This window comes from Halichoeres trimaculatus, unplaced genomic scaffold (genome assembly GCF_033239565.1).
Source record: "Halichoeres trimaculatus isolate MK-OKI-2021-1 unplaced genomic scaffold, fHalTri1.1 fHalTri1_scaffold_19, whole genome shotgun sequence".
NCBI classification, from domain to species: Eukaryota; Metazoa; Chordata; class Actinopteri; order Labriformes; family Labridae; genus Halichoeres; species Halichoeres trimaculatus.
Window position 1 is genome coordinate 8,328,448 of NW_027437197.1, and position 19,784 is coordinate 8,348,231.

Genomic DNA, 19,784 nt, shown 5'->3' on the forward strand with positions numbered 1-19,784 from the left:
GATGGTTTTGGTGAAACATCAGCACTGGATCAGTATTCAGTGTCAGCCCATACCCAAAGGCTGATGCTGAATGTATGGGAGTTATAACTGTGATCTAAAGGTGACAGTCCTGTGCTGATACGCTGCAGCTGCACAACGCAAGAACACTCAGGAGAGATACACAGGGGAGATATCAGTGAGAACACAGAAAAAAGAAAACCACACTGTGCAGAATGAGATTACATAACTGAGGAAAAACCTTAATTTCCTCCTAATGGACCGTTTCCTCACCACGTGCACAAACAAACATCACTCCAAGGCTGGTGGATAATCTATGTGAGGTATAAATCTGCAGGATTCATGTGAGAAAAACAGGTCTTACCTTCTCCAGCTGTCATGGTGCAAAGCCGATGTCGGCACTGAAGCCAGAGAGGAATGAATGCTGCAGCTAACAGCTCTGCTCCCTCCTTCTCTCTAGTCTATACCTCACCCACTGTTTACATCCTAGTACTGCTACAGAAATGGCTGCTTTGTTTTTCTCCCCCTCCCTTCCTCATCTCCTTCTTGCTCTCTTCTATCTATCCCTTTACTATCTCTCCTTCTCTTTTTCCCCCTCCCTTTTCTCTTCCTCGCCTGTGAGGAGAAAGCAGCCCTTCTGTCTTAATCTCTCCAAAGTGGATCTGTTTGAGTATTGATCGCATGAGAGTGTCATGAGACAGTCTTTAAAAAACTTTGACTTTAAAAAAACAAACCTGTGCAAAAGATATTTCACGCAGATTTTGCAAATAGTGAAAGAGTGAGATCTAATTTGAAAAAAATGTGCTTTTAACCCCATATCCCATCTCATTTTTATGCATAAATGTATTTCTACACAGTTTTGGATATTTAACATATACACTAGATATTTTTTTAATTGGTAAATAATCATAACTTTTTGCGAAATATTCTCCAAAATCAATGTTATTTCCCGCCTAAATTTTGGAGGTTGAATTTTCACTCAAAGATGCTGTGAGGAGGATCTGTTTTAATTGCATTCTCTCGCCCCCTTGTGGCCCAGAGTCTCCTGCACACTGTTGTGAATTACTTTTAGCGAGGAGTGTGTTTGTTTTGGAATTAAATGGAGATCAGATCAAAACAAATTTTCTTTGTTCAAGACAACTTTTTACCGGGTACAACCGAGGTAAGGTATTTATCAGTACAGTTATGCAACGCTAAGGTAAGAAAAGTGACATCAAGCTGACTTAGCAGCCGGCTACATGTAGTGCTATCGGCAGCCTGGTGCTTCGATGTATCTGTAGGCTAATGTAACAACATGTAAACACTGTCACTTTGTAAGTAGTTTAGTAGCCGTTAATATTTAGTGCAGCTGGCAGCCTGGTGCTCTAAGACATGCCCGTAATGTGTAATGTTAGTGAATCCTGGTTAGCTATGTCCTGCCAGTCATCCACCAAGCAGAGCTAACGTAACCTCACTCTTCATTTTATTGATAGACTCTCAAGTTTGAACAGACCACTGCAGAATAACTGCTGACTGTGGGTTGGAATGAACATTATCACAAACAGTTCAGCCCCTGTTCGCCTTTAGCTCGGGCTATATCACTCTCCTGTTAGGCTTTCTTCTGCTCTTCTGTCCTTTTTTTCTGTCTGACAGTTAGGCTCCTGTGTCTACCATCACTACAAAATTAATCACAGAAATCGTTTTTAGCATAGAAAACACAGATCTCTGGGTTTTATCTCTTCTCATTACTAAACTGTCAAAGAGACCTAGATGAGCAGTAAATCAATCTGGTCCTAGGCCCGAAATAAGAGCTAAGAAGTAGCAATTTAAAATAACCTGTAACCAGCAATATTGGTGCTAATAATTTTGTTTTTAAGCGTGGATTATGATCAGGCATATATCAAGAAGGGAGCCTTTTTCAAGATCAGTTTCAAACTCCTCACAGCCCCTTTAATGCTCCTGGTAGGATTTTTTAATCAGACTTGATGGAAAAAAAATAAAATAAATAAAACTGCTTTATTTTTCCAAACAGTTACCATTTCTTTCATCATCATCATCACTCTGTGAACATAAGCTACATCAACCACACAGCTCATTCTCTGTCCACACCAACATCAGACATTCTCCTACACATGGACGTAGATGATGTTTAATAAATACGTCATCTTGAGCCACAGAGTGACTTTCAATACGTCAGTGAAAGAGAAGAGTTGAGCAAATGAGAAGCCAAGCAGCTGATCTTGATTAATTTGATGCTACAATATCTAATAGCTGCTATGAGTCATTCATTTTTGCATACACTTCTTACTTTTCCAGCAGCTCTGCTGAAAGTTGACCAGGAGGGAGCGCAAACATCTCTGTATCTTCATTCAAGGTAAGAATCATTGGGTCTTACAGCTTAAATGATTCATATCTTCCACTCAATAATTAAAAAGGTTGAATAAGTCATGGGGAGGCACAGGGTACCTCAAAGTCAACTGGTTGTATAATTTGTACCTCCCTATTGCAATCAGTCCCTTTTCCTGGAACAAAAAATGAGTCAAAATAGCCAGAAAAGCAGGTTTGAAGTTTTTCTGGAGAATTCACACTCACAAAAATATCTGTTGGTAAAAGTTTGTTTTAAAATAAAATCAACTTTCAGTTTGTAGTTTCAGCAGAAAGCCAGAAAAGCTGTCATCTTTTTCCAGAGGTGTAGCAAACCCTCTTGAACAGCATGAATTAAGCTGTTTCCTCACTTTAACGCCACGTGTGAAATGTCTGCGAGAGGAAGCTGGAGGGAGATGCTGCAGGCTGTTATGAAACGCTGAGCTGTGTCTGAGTGTTTTCTCCTTGACTCAGCTGTATTCCCTGTACGCTGTGAATGCTCTGTGGATGTAGTCAGCTGGAATGGGACAGAGTCAGCAGTGAGGTTGTCAGAGCAAATTCGCCTGTGCAGAGGTCACAACTAGTCTGACTAAAAAACTCCAAAATATCCCAACTTTAGGAAGCTATTTCTGTGTATTTCAAAGATCTCAGTGGAAACACTTCGAGAAATAATTTCCTAGTGATAAAAAATGTAATTCAATTAAAACTAAAAAACCTCAAAACCTGTAAAATGCTACACAGGAAGAAACACCTTCACAAATCATCAAGAAAAACTTGATTTCACAAGTAATTCTTTCAAAAACTACCAAATTAAACTGTAAGTATGTTGTTTATTCAGTGGCAATGGTAACCAAATAAAATCTAAGTAGGAAGCCAGGGAAACTAACCTTTCAAAAGCACAAGACATATAAATCTGAATAACCACACCACAATAATTTCTTCTTGCAGGTAGAGAAATATTCATACTTTCTGTCCTTGTTGTTTTCTTCTACACTGATATATTAATTCAGCTCTGAGGGAGGTCTCTAGAAGGCTGTTTTTGTTTTTGACGCAATGAAGAGACATCTGAAAGCTCCTCTGAATGTCCACCTCCTGTGGAGAAATCTCATCCCCGCAACCCCAGGCTGTCCGTCTGGACCACACCCCCTCCCCCAAACATAAACACACAACACACACTCAAAAGAAATGCAAAGGAATGCAGTTACTAAACAAAACGCCTAACGATGAAATCCTGCGACTCGACCCGTTTAAAAGAAGCTGGGGTCTAATGTCACAAATATTTCAAGACACCTATTAAAAATCAAACACAGAGCTGCTCCAGATTCACAAACTGCCCTCGATTTATAAAACACTGTACGGAGACTCCTCAGAGCATCTGCCTGTCCTCATTTCCCACTGTGCTGCAAGTAAGCAGGGAGCAAATCAACCAAAACAAAGACACAAACAAGCAAAAGAGACAACATTTTGGCAGCCAAAAGACTGTTTCCTCCTCTAAACATTGACTGTGTTTTGTTTTAAAGAAGATACCAAAGTTCAAAGAGCCATCCGGGTAATACAAGATAATAAAAACACTCAAGAACAGCACAGCTTCATAATGGAAACAGGACAAAACCTCACCTGAGCCGGAGGAGGGGATCATGTTCCCGGATCTTTGGACTTCATCAAATTTACTGAAGATTACATTCAACCTGTATAAAAACAGAAAGAGGAATAAAAGATCAGCAAACAGGTGCTGATAAATGGGGTGAGTGGCAGGAAATTAAAGCAGAGGAAGAGTGGTAGAGCTCTAGACAGCATCATCCATCACTTCCTGGGTGTGGAGATCACCCTCGGCTCTGAGCAGCAAGGACAGGAAAGCCAAGACCAAAATAGACAGCATCCAAATCTGCCACACTGGTGACAAACTGGCACTAAGGCCAGAAACAGAAAGGAGGGCAGGGAAGAAGAGGGAGAATGAGAGAAAGATGACGGAGAGATGCAGAAACAAGTAAGACAAGGAAAGAGACAAAAAAATGGGGAAAACTGATTTTTTTCAAAACTAGTATTTGAAACAAAAAAAGAATTAACCCAAAATAAATGGTGCCATTTCTAAATTAATGAAAAATTAATATGAAAAGCACCAAGAAGGCAGGATTAATTGCAAATAAGTGTCCTATTCCAACCAGGATGATAAAATAAACTGGAAAGTGTGTTTAATTCCCAGGAAATCAATTGATATTCCAAAGCTGCAATATTTTTTTCTGTCACAAGGGGGCAGACTGCCAATGAACCCTATTACCTCTTTGTGTCTGGAGAAGATATGAGGAGAAATCCTCTAGCTGCTCTCTTCTGAGGCAAAGTATTTAGGTCCTTTAATTCTATTTTTTATTAAGTTAAGAAGAAATAATAAAGAAAAAGAGGAAAAAAAACAACACAAAAGGATGAAAAGAGGAGACACAAACGTTGAGACAGACAGTAGAAGGTTTGGAGCTTTCTGTTTGTCGTACCGTGACTGTGGAAGGCCCTTTTTGCTGAGATCCATCCTCACCCTCTCGCCCACATGTCTGTAGATCTCCACTAAGCAGCTCATGGCTCCATCGCGTACCTGACAACCAAACATCACACAAAATAGTCAAAAACTGTGAACACACATCAGACTCTCTTGAAATCTCTTCTTTACACATATATTTCTTTGATCAGTCCGTTTGACTTTCTGCCTGTGTCTTATTTAGTGATTTTTATTTTTTGATGGTTAGTTTCAAACCACTACAACATTTGTGCAACACAGTAAGAGGGATGAGGTGATAACACTAACCAGTGGAGCAAGCTTCAACTGGACATACCTGACTTGTGGGGTCCCCCAGGAGGTTACATATGTGGGGAACAATTTTACTGAGCGTCAGGCCTTGAGCTCCGTATCTGGAGAAGAAAAAGTAGGATAAATCTGAATGAGGTTAAGGAAAACAAATGTAGACATCCAACAAGTCAAATATAGAAAATATCAGGTGAGATTTAATCCTAACAGACAGAATCTTTAAAGGTATCAAATGTTGTCTTTGTCACCATGACCGTGGAACTTAAACAGGATGGAGGGATTTCACTCACGTGTTCAGTGTGGCGATGAGACAAAGGCACACTCCTTCTCTGGTCCTGTTGTTCTTGTGTTTGAAGCCTCCCAGCATTCTGTCCCACACATACTGTAACAACACAACAACAAAAAACAAAAATATATGTCATTTTTTTCTATTTTTGATAAACCAATACTGGACTGGTTTAGAAAAGAAGTCCTCCTGTGTGACATCTACATATGTTGTCCAAGCTGACTTGATGTGATGTTAGACTTTCTGGTCTCACTTTTATCTTCTTTTGTTTCAATTACTGCAGCTATTGACTGGGGTATTGAATAAGTATAGATATCCTCAGATGGGGGACCCATGATGGATTTTTTTAATGATTGATGAATTGATGATGCTGAAGCAGAGACAGAATGCTTCCAGGTGAGCAGCCTTTAGCGTCAATTATAAAATACTACAGGGCACTTAAAATAAGATACTTCAGATACATAATGGTACTGTCTTAACTTTTTATGGATTCTAAAAGTAAAGAAGTATTAAACATACTGCATGAGAGCAGGGGCCTTTTACACGACAACGGTTGTAGGGTGAAACGCTCAAGTTTTGTTGAATTTTGGCCTCGCGTTTACACGGAAACAGCGTTTTAGCCGACCTACAAACACAAACTTTTGAAAAACGGCCTCCAGAGTGGGATTTTTCTGAAACGCTGCCGACACCGTTGCCGTTCAAACAGTAAACCGGTGTTAACAGTGGAAACGCTGACGTCACGCTCCGCTCCGCCCCGCGCGTGCATATCCAACAGGACAACAGTACCGTTGTTACAATCGTCGAGAACTACCGTGTTGTGCTTGTACTGCTGAGTCTGCTGACTGTCTCTATACAAAACACACATCTGTTACACCACTTCTGCACTTAGTTTTTACCAAAACACCAGACGATCGGCTCTACTATACTTCGGTGGAGATCTCCCAAAAGCGGCGTCTAGACAAGACAGTTGTAGCGCCAACTACAGGCCTGGCATGCTTACTACAGCGTTTTCAGTCCCTCAGCGTTTCCGTGGAAACGTAGATTTTTTTTCTCAACTGCGTTTTAGCGTTTTCAGATGAAACGTTGACGTGTAAGGGACCTTAAAAATGGGATGAAAACTTCAAATTGTTCCTGAAAAACCAACCAACTGTTGCGTTCACATGCTAATATTTAAAGTGGGCCGTTAAAAGTTTAAAGGAATAGAGAAGGATCTGTGATTGTGTGCTGAACTCCTGAATTCTTGAAAAACTGGTTTTGTGTCTGAGATGGTGTGTTAGTACCTGTGGGCTGGCAGCTTGTTCCATGATTTTTAGCAGCACTGTTTGGTCTTGTTCTCTCACTTGGTCTTTAGAGTCTCCCAATCGATCAATAAGGCTGGGCAGAACTGAGGGAAATAAGAAAGGAAACATTAAAACAGAAGAGAACTAGCATTTACAGGAAGTAGGAGCAGAGGAGAGCGATGATTGTGGTGAAAATTAAGAGAGAAGAGTTTTGCTCTGTCCTGCTATTCAAACTCATAGTACTGATTTCACATCAAAAACCCCAGTCTTACCTGTTCCCACCTGGGCCCTGAATCTCTCCTGTAACCGTGTCACTAAGGCAGATAAGAGGTCCAAACCCAGCAGAGCCACCTGGTGGAGACAAAAAAGAAGAAATATAAATCATTCAGGAATTTTTAAAGATTACCTCCCAGATGCATTTTTGCAAGATTCCTCTGTTTTGTCTAATTGTGAGTATAAATAAATGTGTCTGAAACAGCAACTACGACTCAAAACAGTCCTGATAATAGATAGATAATGTTCTGCTGCAAGGAATTGTGGGTAATCAACATCAACTCAAAGAAATAAGCATCTGCTCTACTCATGGCAGACACTGACTGAGTGCAGCCTTTACAAGAGGAAGTTAAAACACATCTGGGACTTAAATAGAGCAAAAACACACTCTCACTTTTACACCATGAATGTAAACCCTTACACCAAACCTTCATATAAAAGCACAAGACACTCCCTCAACAACCTTCCTTGTCATGGGGTGAGAGAGCTGCTCAATGAACGTTTAGTGAGAGTAGCCCTGCTGACACCATAACAACACTTAAGCATCACCCAGGCTTCTGCCTGGGACATGGTGCAATTTTTGAAAACCCATGAAATGTTAGAACAATGAACCAAGTGTGGACAACACTGAAATCAACATGACTATCAACACTGCCATCAAGTGGCACCATACCATAACTGCAGAAACAGATAAAACACTGTGCCTCAACTTTCCACACACAAAAAAGATGCTATAATGAAACAAATGCACAGAGTTGAAAGCAAATACAAATAATTGTTATATCATCATATAGATTTTTTTGTTTGAGGATACAATTGCGCATTAGTATCCAATATATCTGTCTTTTTATCCCATTCCTCTCTCAAAAATTCCCGAACTCATCTTGTAAGTCTTTCACATGTTCATTATTTTTATGGTCTCTGCTGTTTCCAGACTGCAGGAGCAGGTAGTGAGCATCCCTGCAGGCAGGAGGTCTCGTGTCTCTGGGTTAAATCCTCAGATCAGTCTCTTTGTTCTCAGACAGAAGGGGGAATTACAGTAATTAGTCTGATGACAGGGCCCAAACAAAGACTCGCGCAGAGCTTCGAGGGGGATCAGGAGACTTTAACAATGGTTTAAACCTCCACAGAAACTCCACTTCTCAGTTTGAAATGGTAATCTCACATTTAGAGTGCTCTCCATATAGATAAAGTCGACACAGGAGGTCTGTCTAACCTTTTCTTCATTTGACAACCGGAGGTAAACAAACCGTTTTTTGTTTTTTTTGCTTCTTTTCTGAAATGGGGTAAAGCTGAGTCACAAGAGAAGCACAACAACAACTGCACCCTGAGTTTGAATTAAAGAGGAGACCCAGAAAAACAGCAGAGTCCAGTCTGACAGGCTCCTCCCCTTTGCAGACAGATGGCTAACTCCCTGTAGCCGTCATCCACATCCAGAGTCCCCAATATAAAAATATATCCACCCTAAAAACCCCCTCAAGGATCCAGATCCACTAAAACCTCTCCGTCATCATCCCCTCACAAATCCTCTGTAACAAAATTCACAGTCCTAATTTCACCCCCTCTGTTTACCCAGAATGCTTTTGTTTGCTGCAGCACTGATCATGACTCTGTATATTAAACATTTTTATAAATTTTGTCCTGGAGATCCCTGCTATAACAAAGGTGACCTGTTAAAAAGATCTGATTTTTAGGGCCTGTGTCCCTCTACTGTTTGCAGTCTCTGTGACAATACACTGATCTACGATTTGAAAAGAATAATTCAGACAGCTTCAATGCAAACTTCTGCCTGGCAGATGTAAAAGTCAGACACAAAAAAGTACAAACAAGCTTCCTGGCTGAAAAGATGGACAAGTGCAAACAAGATTAGACATTTAATACAATGAGGTATAACCTTGCATGAGTAAGAATAAAGTGCATGACTTGATTGGCTGTGAATGCTGAAGGTCTTTGCAGAGCGTAAAACTTTATCTCACACTCTCATCCAATCACAGCGTCACCCCAAGAAGAAAAAAGTTTTTGACTTCACCACGAGTTCAGACAGTTTTATACAAAGAGGCAGGTTGTCTCCTGTTTTTGATTTCATCTGCAGCTGTAGGATATGTATGCACCAAGAGCTTCATTTACATAAGCAGCTGCCACTGGGCTCTCAAGCTCTTTTTTCGAGTTGTGTCCGTGTTGTGTAAGAATCTGTCTCAGTTTCTGGACAGCAGTGACATTTCCTAACTCTCAGTGTTCAAGCTGCCTCTTGTTACCTTCTCATCCTCACACCTTTGAGGTTATTTCTTTGACTTTGTAGCTGCATGTCTGAACACATTATGGGTGAAAAACAAAAATAAGGTGTTGGAAAAAAGAAAGATGGGAACTAACAACTATCTGAGTATCTTTCATTGTAATTCTGGTGCAAAATAAACCATTTACATGCCAAAAATTACATGCAGAAGATTTGTTATTCCAGCTCACAAATTTTAACAAATTTCCACTCATTTTGCATTCCTATAGCATTTTCCCTTTCAAATACTGAATCCAATAAATCGCTTAAGTATTGGCTTATACAGAATTACCTTTTCATACCTCTGCACTTAAAATATCTCAGGATGTTTTGATCAACATTTTAGCTGCTGATCCTGGGTCCAATATCTCATCATCAACCTCAATCAAAATAAGGCAAAAATATGTCTTTAGTAGGGGTGCACCAATCACAACTTCCTAGTCGATCACCGATCACCAATCTTTAAAAAGCCTGACCTCCCGATACCGATTTGGGCTGACACCTTTTTTTTTTCAATAAATGACCGCGTATACCTTTGATGTTCCAATCTTATTTTATTTAAAATCATTGAACAATACCTGTGAAGCAACAAAATCTTTATGTTTTAACTTAAACAACTAATAAAGTGTCCTGAGTTTTAGGTCTCAGAGCAAAAAGCGACAAAGGCTGGATGTCAGACCTTCCTGGAGGTATTTAAGATCAGTTTCATATGTAAGGATGGGCTGATCACTGATCCCCCAAAATTAAGGAAATCGACCGACTGATCGATTGGTGCATATCTAGTCTTTAGCTTATTCCATTTCACCTTTTCCAGCTAGTTTTCTGTAAAAGAAACATCTAAATTTAGCACAAAAAGTACAGAAATGTGTGTTTGGTGGATCATTTATTTCTTGTAACAATGCTTCTTGTCAATAACTCTTAAACAGTTGGAAAGCCTGTTAATTTCACGTCTACATGTTGCCACATTTGTAAGGGACATGCATTTGTGAGATAAGCAGCACAGCTGCCCATGACAGGTTTGCCAAATCTTCTCCACCAATGCCAAACAGCTTAGTGCGTTCTACTAAAGTTTGGACTGATCTAAATCTCAGTATTACAACAACTCCAGGAGCTTTGTTGATCTCAATAATAACATTACGCACTGCAAAAAACTGAAATCTTATCAAGTGTTTTTGTCTTTTATTAAGTAAAAATCGTCTTATTATACTCGATATGAGCCACTTTCAACTTATCAATCCAGAAAAATGTCTTGTTTCAAGTTATCAGAGTACAAAAATGAGGTTTGAATCGCTTGTAACCAGTTAAAAAATCTGCCAATGGAACAAGAAAAAATTGCTTGAAAATTTCCTTGAGACTAGAATAATGTCTTAATACAAGTAACTTTTCTCTTGTTCCATTGGCAGATTTTTTTACTGGTTAAGAGCAATTCAGATTTCATTTTTGGCCTTAAATAACTTTAAACAAGACATTTTTCTGGATTGGTCATGTGAATTTGGCTCATATCGAGTCTAAAAAGGAATTTTCTACTGAAAATAAGACAAAAACACTTGATAAGATTTCAGTTTTTGTAGTGTGGTTGAGCTGTAGCTTGTAGTTGGAAGTCTAAACACACCACATAATTAACAGTATTCCCTTTAAAGCATATGTGCCTCTTTATCCTGAAAACTGCTGTAAGAATTTTCTAAAAAAAAAAAAGGGAAAAGAAACTCAGACGGCGACCTCTTCCTCTGCCTGTCTCTGATGTGGAGGAGCTGTTAAATTAGATCAAGGATCTCTCCATCTCACTTCCAGGCTTGTCATCTTATTACCAGTGGAAACACCACACACACAGACAATGAGGGGGAGACACACTTACAAACACATGCCGCCATCTTGGCTGTTATTGCCTCTGACAAGAGAGCATCCGTATTTTTTCTCTCTTCTATTTAAGGCTGAAAAAAAGGGCCACACTTAGAAACACGCCAGCAGTATACAGCAATTCAACAGCTGAAGATAACTCAGCCTCATCATGCCACACAGACACCGTTTTATTGCAGGGAGCTTTATGATTATGCAGCATACCTGGCCCTCCCTCTCCCCCTTCCTACTTCCTGCTACTGATTTCTGTCTCAGTCAGGGTCATAAACCAAGAGCTTCGTCTGGTCCAGGTCTTCTTTCAAGTCCAGCTGAAATTACACTAAAGCTACCAGGAAAGAGTAAATCTCAGAGGATGTAAACAGACGCATGTTGACATTTCTACGAAGTCTCAAGTTCTAATATCACTTTTGACAGCTCACAATCTGACAGATGGAGTGTGTCGTTCCCTGCTGGATGTTTGCTGGCAACTCTGCAAAAAACTGCAGTTTTATCAAGTGTTTTTGTCTGATTTTAAGTAGAAAATGTCTTTTTAGACTTAATATGAGCCACATACACCTGACCAGTCCAGAAAAATGTCTTATTTGAAGTCATTCAAAGACAAAAATGAGGTCTGAATTGCTTATAACAAGTAAAAAAAAATCTGCCAATGGAGAAAAACAAAACAAGAGAAAAGTTACTTGTATTAAGACATTATTCTGGTTTAAGCAAATTTTCTAGCAATTTTTTCTTGTTCCATTGGAAGATTTTTTTAAACTTGTTACAAACAATCAGACCCCCTTTTTTTTTCTTTAAACAACTTGAAACAAGACATTTTTCTGGACTGGCATCAAGTTCAAAAAGACATTTTTTACTTAACGCAAAAAAAAAACCCTTGACAAGATTTCAGTTTTTTGCAGTATTGTTCCTTGTGCCACAGCACAACATGAGACGTGCACCCGTTAGCAAACACAGAGATGTGAGCTTCAAAGCAAATAGGTGCAACAGATTACAGAGTGCTGCTGGCCTTTATCACCGTTATAGAGCAGTGAGTGTCCCTGCTTTATGCAAACACAAGTGAAAAAAAATGAAACGTGATTGCCTGAATGCAAATATTTTGTCAGTCCAGGAAGAAAGAGTCTGAGAATGCTGAATAGTTCAGAAAAGGGATGGACAATGGGAAATAATAAGATTTAAAGCATCCCTTACATAGAAACATGACCCTGGATTTAAAGTACCAGACCTCTTAAATACCTTTCTGTAGGGCTGGCTGCATTTACACACATTGTAGCCAGAGGGAAAAGTCCTGACATGTTCAAGCACACGCCAACATACTCTAAATGTCTAATGACTCAATCATTAGCTATTAAAGTGGGATGGGTAGTCCTGAAGCTGTTCCAGCGTTTGGAAACAGCAGCAGCAGTAGTTATCATATTCCTGCAGTGCGATGAGCCAGCAGTGACCACACGGTGACTCAGCACAGCTCCAGGCACAGCGGCAGAACGAGAGACGATGAGATGTACAGTAAACATTCATTATGTAAAACAGCCACCAGTGTTAACACAGACCACACATACAGAGCCAGACAGAGGGAGATGTGAATGTAGCACACACAGAAAACAGTTACACACGACTTTTCTGCTCCACTTCCTCTGAGATTTAACTTCATGCTTGACTTCATACAGAGAAAACATTGAAACAAGAGCATCCTCCTCCGGACATATGGTTACTGATACTAATACGACTCATGTCCCTGTAATGCTCCCTGGCTCTACAGCAAAAATCGGAATCCTCTTGTTAATCTTATCAGCGGTAGTGTGACTAAAAATATAAGCTAAAAAAGGATAACCAAGGAAATTCTTTAAAGAATTTTTTTTTTAAATAATGTTTTAATAAGTTTAAGGGCTAAAATTCAAACTACTAGTTGATCTTCACTTCTGGCAAAACAAGTAATGCATGAGTCTAAATTTATTTTGGTCATGAAGATCAATACATCCAGTGAAAGCTCAACATGTGTCAACAGAGACTGAAGGGTGTGGAGCTCTGTGAAACATCCCTCTGGTTGGGATCTGGTGACTGTGAGGACCACAGCACATGATTCAGATCATGTTCAGCCTCATCAAAAGATGCAGTGATCCCTCCTGCCCTGCGTGTGCAGCTGCAGACCATGAACCAAGGGTCCTCCTTTAATCTGTCATCTGTAAATATCAACCTTTTGAAAAACACATGTTCACTGACATAGCATCTGCAGCTTGATGCATTTTGACAGATGACAAAAACAAAGCTTGGAGAAAGCAGAATCTGAACACTTTCTTTTTAATTCCCTGAGGTTTGCTTATGAAAAGAATTGCAACAAATATGCATTTGAGATGTAGTTTTCTAAAAAAAAACTTAAAAATGCAAATTGACAGACTGATAGAAATGCCAAAGAAATGAAGGTCTGTCTGGCATCTGGCATTTAGCATTAAACTGACAACCTCTGTTTAGTAACGCTTCTGAGAAACCTTTCCAGGGACATTTAGAGACTAATTCACCACTTGAGATGCTGACAGTTTTCTTCTTCTCACCTTTTTGTGTCAAAATGCTGAAACTTTTCCATCCAACATCTGATTTTACCAGCCTGAATTACAACATGGAAAGATCTTCCTGCCATGGTCTATTCAGCATGCACGAAGCTACCCAAACTAGGAATGGGTACCTTTCACATTTGAAACGACACAGTACTGATGCCTGGAACCAATCAGCACTGGGATGCAACAATACCAATTTTTGGTACTTTTTTGTTTATGTGGTAAAAAATATTCAGTTGCTTGATAATAAAAGGTATTTTTTTTCCAATTTAACATATGCATAGTTTAGTGTATAACCTTGTAATGCTGTGTTCATATCTAGCATAGTAAATCACCTATAAAAGTACCTTATTCAGTACCCATCCCTAACCAAACCCCAGTCAGATTTTAAAACATTTAGCTTGTAGTATCCTTGTTTTCCTTGTTAGCAACCAATCATTGAAAGCTGTTGTTTTGTTCTACAAATGTGACCTTTCAAGCTGCTTAAAAAGGCAATGAGACTATCCAAAAATGTTATGTAATCCAAGGACAAAAATAATAAATTCTTCTGTTTCCCTCTCATGAAAATCCAGTCGTCCAATTTTGATAAACTTGTAGTTGTTGTACCTTTTTTTGCATCTTTTCTGTGACACATTTTCAACTTTATATCTCCAATTAACTCCAGATGTTTTGCAGTAAAATTATTTACTCTAAACAAAACAAAACAAAACAAGTAGATTAAGTTGATTTTAAGTGGATTAAGCAAACAAGCCACACAAAAACAGTCAAAAAAAAAAAACATGAGCTGCAAAATTCTTGCAACACATGGTTTAGGCCTTTATCGTTTATTTAGATACAGTAAATCTGAAGCCACCAGATGCATCTTTTAATAATGAGAAGTTACATATCAAGAGCTCTGAATTGCAATTCAGTCACTTTCTTGAATATTTTATAAAGACTGAAAAGAGAGTTGACATTTTATGTTTTAGCTATCAACCCACAAAGTGTCTTAAACAATAAAAAAGTAAGTAATAGGTTAATGTACGCCAAGTTATTCGATTTCTTAAAAGACTGAAGACTGCTGTCTTCATAGGTGTATTTGTAGCCTTAACTGCACTCATGAATATATCAATAGTTAGAGTAACTGACTGTATGTATTTAGTGCTAAAATGGGTGATTGCATAATAAACCATTTAACTTCTGAGTGAGTTTGTTTTGACACTTTTTTAAAACATGTTTTTTTTTCATTTGTGCTTTTTTAAATGTTGAAAGATTACCAGTAATGAAGCATTTCTGCAACAACTTCAATGACTAAGAACAAACTATTTTTCACAAGTGGATTGAAGTTTTTGGTTTATCTTTTAAACATCCGCTCATTGTCCTGGAGGTAGATCTGTGGCTCATCAGACAGTTACCACGAGACACGCAGTGACGTGAGCTGAGGTGCCAATGGCGTTTAACTAAAAGCAGAAGCAAAGGATGACCACACCGAGACAAAACACACTGTCTAAAATAAGACTTTCTATCAGCTGTTAAAGGGGGAACGACCACATGCTTACCCAAAAGAACAGAGCACTGTTATTAAAGTTAGATGATAATCAACACCCAAAATTAACATCAAAACAACACCATGATCTTCAACATTTAAGGGTATTTAAATAAAATTGCTGCACTAAGAACTTTATGTACCTGAACTAAACTTCAACTAAAATGCAAAATTGAAGCTTCTACCATAAAATCAGTGTCTGAGGGTGTCACACACACATTGCTATGACACCTGCCAGGCAGAATAGAAGAGGACATCACATCGCAGGCAGACAACAGAACAAATCAAAGTGGCAGCACGCCAAGCCAGCAGCTGAACACAACTGGACATGGAGGCAGAGAGACGGCTGACTCAGGGTGTCACGGTGAGGATGCTCATGCAAAAGCACAAAGATGAAAAGTTTCAGGAGTTTGTTAACGATGAAGGTCAAAAAGAAGAATATATATGTTATAATTAAAAGAGGTTTCTGATTATTCATCAGGGTTAAACTACATTACAATACACATCACGATACTTGGGTTATGATACGATAATATCATGATATCACAATGTTGTGATATATTGCGATATTCTACTCAGTTAACTATTTGAGTGAAAACAGCTTTTTTATTTTATTGTGGTTAAAATAAAAAAGTCAGATGCAGCAATGCACTTAATTTGAAAACATAAAAGTGCATCAAGTTTTTCACTTAAACTACTGTGACATCAAACCAATTTTGAAAAAAAATGTTGGACGAAAGATGTGTTTAGTTGGTAACCAACATTACTCATAAAAACTCTAAAAAAAAAAATCATTGCACAAAACGTGACCATGTTTATTTTTTTATCAGTCTACTATATTGAAAAAATGTAACTTAAAATGATTTTAAACTTTCCAAGAATAGAAAGAAAACACTATTTAAAGCATCAAAACCCACATCATCAAGTTTAGGAATAAAATATTTGAATAAATTTTGAGATAATATTTAGGACACAGTGGAGTAGCTCTTCAAACCCATCAACATAGAGGTGGGGAAGACATATTGTACTCCCAACTTTGCTAAAATATGAATTTATTTAACAAAAATATCAATATTATGAACAAAATATAAATATTTTATCATAGGTCAAAGTATCACAATATATTGCTGTAGTGACATTTTTCCACACTCTAGTTAAAAGCGCCTGTGCTTAACATTGCAACGATTTTTGGGTAGATTTAATCTTTGGCCTTATTCTGATACACCTTGGGAGTTATCTCTGAAGTGATTGCTCAGATTCTTAAACCAGAAATCATTCTTACATCTTTTTCTCTTCAAAGACACTAGGGCTGCAGCTATCGAATATTTTAGTATTCGAGTATTCTACTAAAAATCCCATCGATTAATCGAGTAATCGAATAAAATACATTTTTGTTTAGTTAAAGAGCAGTTATTTTTGAAATGAAATTTTTTCTCTTTAAGAAATAGAATTTTCTGATACAGCATGTCAATAAGAGCACTTGCTTTGGTAGCTCCAAAATGTGTAAACACACTTTGACACATTTTTTGTGCCTTGTACATCTCATCAGATGTTGCGGACCCAAATGGCACCCGTTTCGTAGAATGACCCATTCATCTCCAAACTCCAGAAAAGAAGCTAGATTTGTTGCTAGTTGCTATTTTATACAAGAGGTAGCTTGAGGGGTCTGAAAACTCTCTTAATATGGCCTCAGCTCTATTTGAAATACCACTCTTTGATCTTTTTTAAAATTAAACGATTCCTCGAGGCGGAGAAAATTACTTGAGTAATTTTTGTAATCGAGTACCTCGAATCATTCGAGGAATCGTTTCAGCTCTAAAAGACACCAAACACAAATGCAATCCTGACACACACTGGACTTGCTTGTCTACCTCCTGGTTATGATGGATTAGTTACCCTGTGCTGTGTTGATGCATATTACACAAATAAGCTGCTGGATGCAAATAAGCGCTGCAAATATTAAAGCACAAGGTATAATGTTAATTGAAATATAAATAAACCAGCAGGATATAGTTGCAGTTTTGTGCCTTTCAAGGTAGCAAGTTAATAGCAGTTCTTGCACCAGTTTAAAATTCTTCACTCATCCTGAACAACAACAATGCTCATTGTCAGAACTTGTTGTGCCAGTAGTTTGACAGCCTGCAGGAGTTTTGTAGACAGTGTCCAAGGGAAACCTTTTAGGCGTCACTAAGAGGAAACAATCCACCCTCTGAGTTGACTTTTAAAAACCATGGGAACAAATATGCTTTGTATCAAAAGGCGAGAAAAGGTAAAAGAAGATAGAAAACTAACTTTGTAATACTCTGTTATTAAACTTCTTCCCAATCAGCTGATGTGATGATGTTTAAAAATAGTGCAAAGAAAGCTTATAATGTGCTGTTTGTTCTGCAAGTTTTCCATTTATCATGTACTTATAAAATCAGCAGTTCATCAGCAAAAGCTCCAGAATCCAGCCGACAAGTACCACACCGGTGTAACAAGAATTATAATAAGTACGGACTGAGATTGGTACTGATTGGTACTATGGTATTATTACATGACTCAGACACAATCACAGACACTTGAATCTCAATCTCAATGAACACATGCTTCACTCTAAAAGTAAACTTTAAATTCCAAACTTCTTCTTCTTACAGCTTTTCCACAAGTTTACCACCCTGCTGGATATATGATTACTGTAATCTTTCTCAATAAAGACAGTTCATAAAGGCTTTTCCTGAGGAAGTGCCTGCAGTGTATTGTGATCCAAAAAAGTAGCTCTATTTGCCACAGCAGTGTGAGTAATCACCTCTTACCTGAATGTTTTTGCGAAGAGACAACAACAAAGAGCGCTGCTTTGATTTTAGGGCGAATCTTCTGCTTTATCCTTTGCACGACCAAACCCAAAGGATCAACAAGACCTCTGGATTAAGCAACATAATATGGAGACTTACAGTATATTGAGCTCTGATTACATGGATCCATAAAAGGACCAAAGAGACTCTTATAGGTGAAGAAAGAGGTGGGCGTGTGGTCTGAAAAGTGGTCTGAACACTGTTGTGTTGTTGGGGGCATGTTGCTTCAGGAAGCAGTGAGACGGTAACATTTTGTCCTTGCTGCAGGCTTTTATTTGTGCATCAGTCAGTGAAATGTGCTCTGGTGACACCTTCCTGCCCGAGGATGTTGCATCCTGCCGTCCATGTGCTCCTCTTGAGCGCTACATATGTTAGCTCTGCAGAAAAGGAAGAAAACTCTGAGTCAAATCCTGGTATCATGCTCTTAAAATTTAAGGAGTGATTCCCTCCACTCAGCTTCTCTTTGATCCGCTCCCCATGTTAGCCTCCTGCAGCTCTGACACCCGTATCATGTTATCAATTTGGCCATTTGTTCTGCAGAGTCAGCAGAGGAAGGAAGCCACTTAGCAAAGTGTACAGCTGATGTGCTCTGTCATGGTCCAGCGTGGCAGAATGCTGCGTCATGAACACAAGCGTTTGTTGTGTGATACAGAAATGTCCTTGTTGCCGTCATATTAAGGGGAAATGGGCTTCGAGGCTTATAAAAGACTTCAATTCTCTGAGTAGTAACCAAAAGGGAAGAGGGAGGAACACAGCTGATGAAGGTTGTACACAAACAAGAGTTAGCTAATTTTATAAAATACTCCTGTAAAGATTGTGAAAAAATCTCTTTAAAAATCAGAAAGTTTGGTAACAAAAAAAAAGAGATCCTTCACTCTTAATAATTTCTTTCAAACTTCAGTATTCTTTGTGGTTTGAAGATACGTGTGTGACATACGATACGATAAACTAACCTATAAACCATCAATGCCCATGTTCTACACAGTAAAATTATGTGGTTGCTTTTTTTATTTCCAATGGAGTGCAGTTGTGTGATACAAAACTTGTTTCCAGTAAACAAATCAGGACTACAAAGTTACAAAAACCTTTTTCTCTTGAAGTACTCTACATTAAGAGACACTCAAACATCTGTCTGATGGAGAAACAAGCACTTTCCGCCCACTCCTTAGGCAGAGGAAACTGTTGTATCAACAGCCTTGAAGTTCATCGATGCCACTTGCGCGGCTGTCAGACAAAGAGAATTTCCTTTTAGAGTACAAATCAAGAAAGGAAGATGCAATAAAAACATTAAGTCCAACTCAAAGCTTACTGACAGGCTGTTTGAACAACTCAAGAGTTCTAAAAGAGAGGCAAGCTGAGGACACAGATAGAGACTCTGAAAGACAATAAAGTTCTTTAACCAATAGTATAAATATTGTCTGTCAAAAAGTAAATCTTGGACTTTAATATCAAGCAGGTTGTATTTTGTGCAGAAATAGACACAGATAAAAGTGCTTTCTGCAGGTGTCCATTGACGGTACTTGCAACTCTTAGATCCAAGAACAACTTGGAGCAACAAAAATTTCCTTCTATCAATTGTTGACTGTTTACATCGCTGTCCAATGACTATTCAACAGGTTTCATGTCATTTTTTCATGCATGCTATTATAAAACATTTATAAAACTAAGCATATTGTTATTGTCACGTAACACTTTAATCCTACTTTAATGTTACACTACCTTTCAGCAGACTGTCTGCTACAATTTGGTGTTAGTTGCAGGTTTGTAAGATAATTTG

At 38.5% G+C, this 19,784-nt stretch overlaps 1 protein-coding gene and 1 non-coding gene across 31 annotated transcripts in view; one reads left to right on the top strand and one right to left on the bottom strand.

The window, feature by feature from the left end:
- clasp1a (cytoplasmic linker associated protein 1a) overlaps positions 1-19,784 on the bottom strand; it is a 75,237-nt gene that overhangs the window by 41,421 nt on the left and 14,032 nt on the right. For 29 of the 30 annotated variants that reach the window (XM_074695031.1, XM_074695021.1, XM_074695015.1 and 26 more), the window contains exons 3-8: positions 6,973-7,051; positions 6,701-6,804; positions 5,425-5,516; positions 5,163-5,238; positions 4,827-4,924; positions 3,958-4,028 (exon numbers count right to left, since the gene is read on the bottom strand). In XM_074695031.1, coding sequence (XP_074551132.1) covers positions 3,958-4,028; positions 4,827-4,924; positions 5,163-5,238; positions 5,425-5,516; positions 6,701-6,804; positions 6,973-7,051 — 520 coding nt within the window. Of the gene's footprint in view, positions 1-361; positions 528-3,957; positions 4,029-4,826; positions 4,925-5,162; positions 5,239-5,424; positions 5,517-6,700; positions 6,805-6,972; positions 7,052-19,784 lie in introns of those variants that run through there. The other variant, XM_074695034.1, reaches the window with a different exon arrangement.
- Positions 7,435-7,561, top strand: LOC141808951 (U4atac minor spliceosomal RNA). The gene has a single exon (XR_012599965.1). It is a non-coding gene; the product is annotated as a U4atac minor spliceosomal RNA (small nuclear RNA).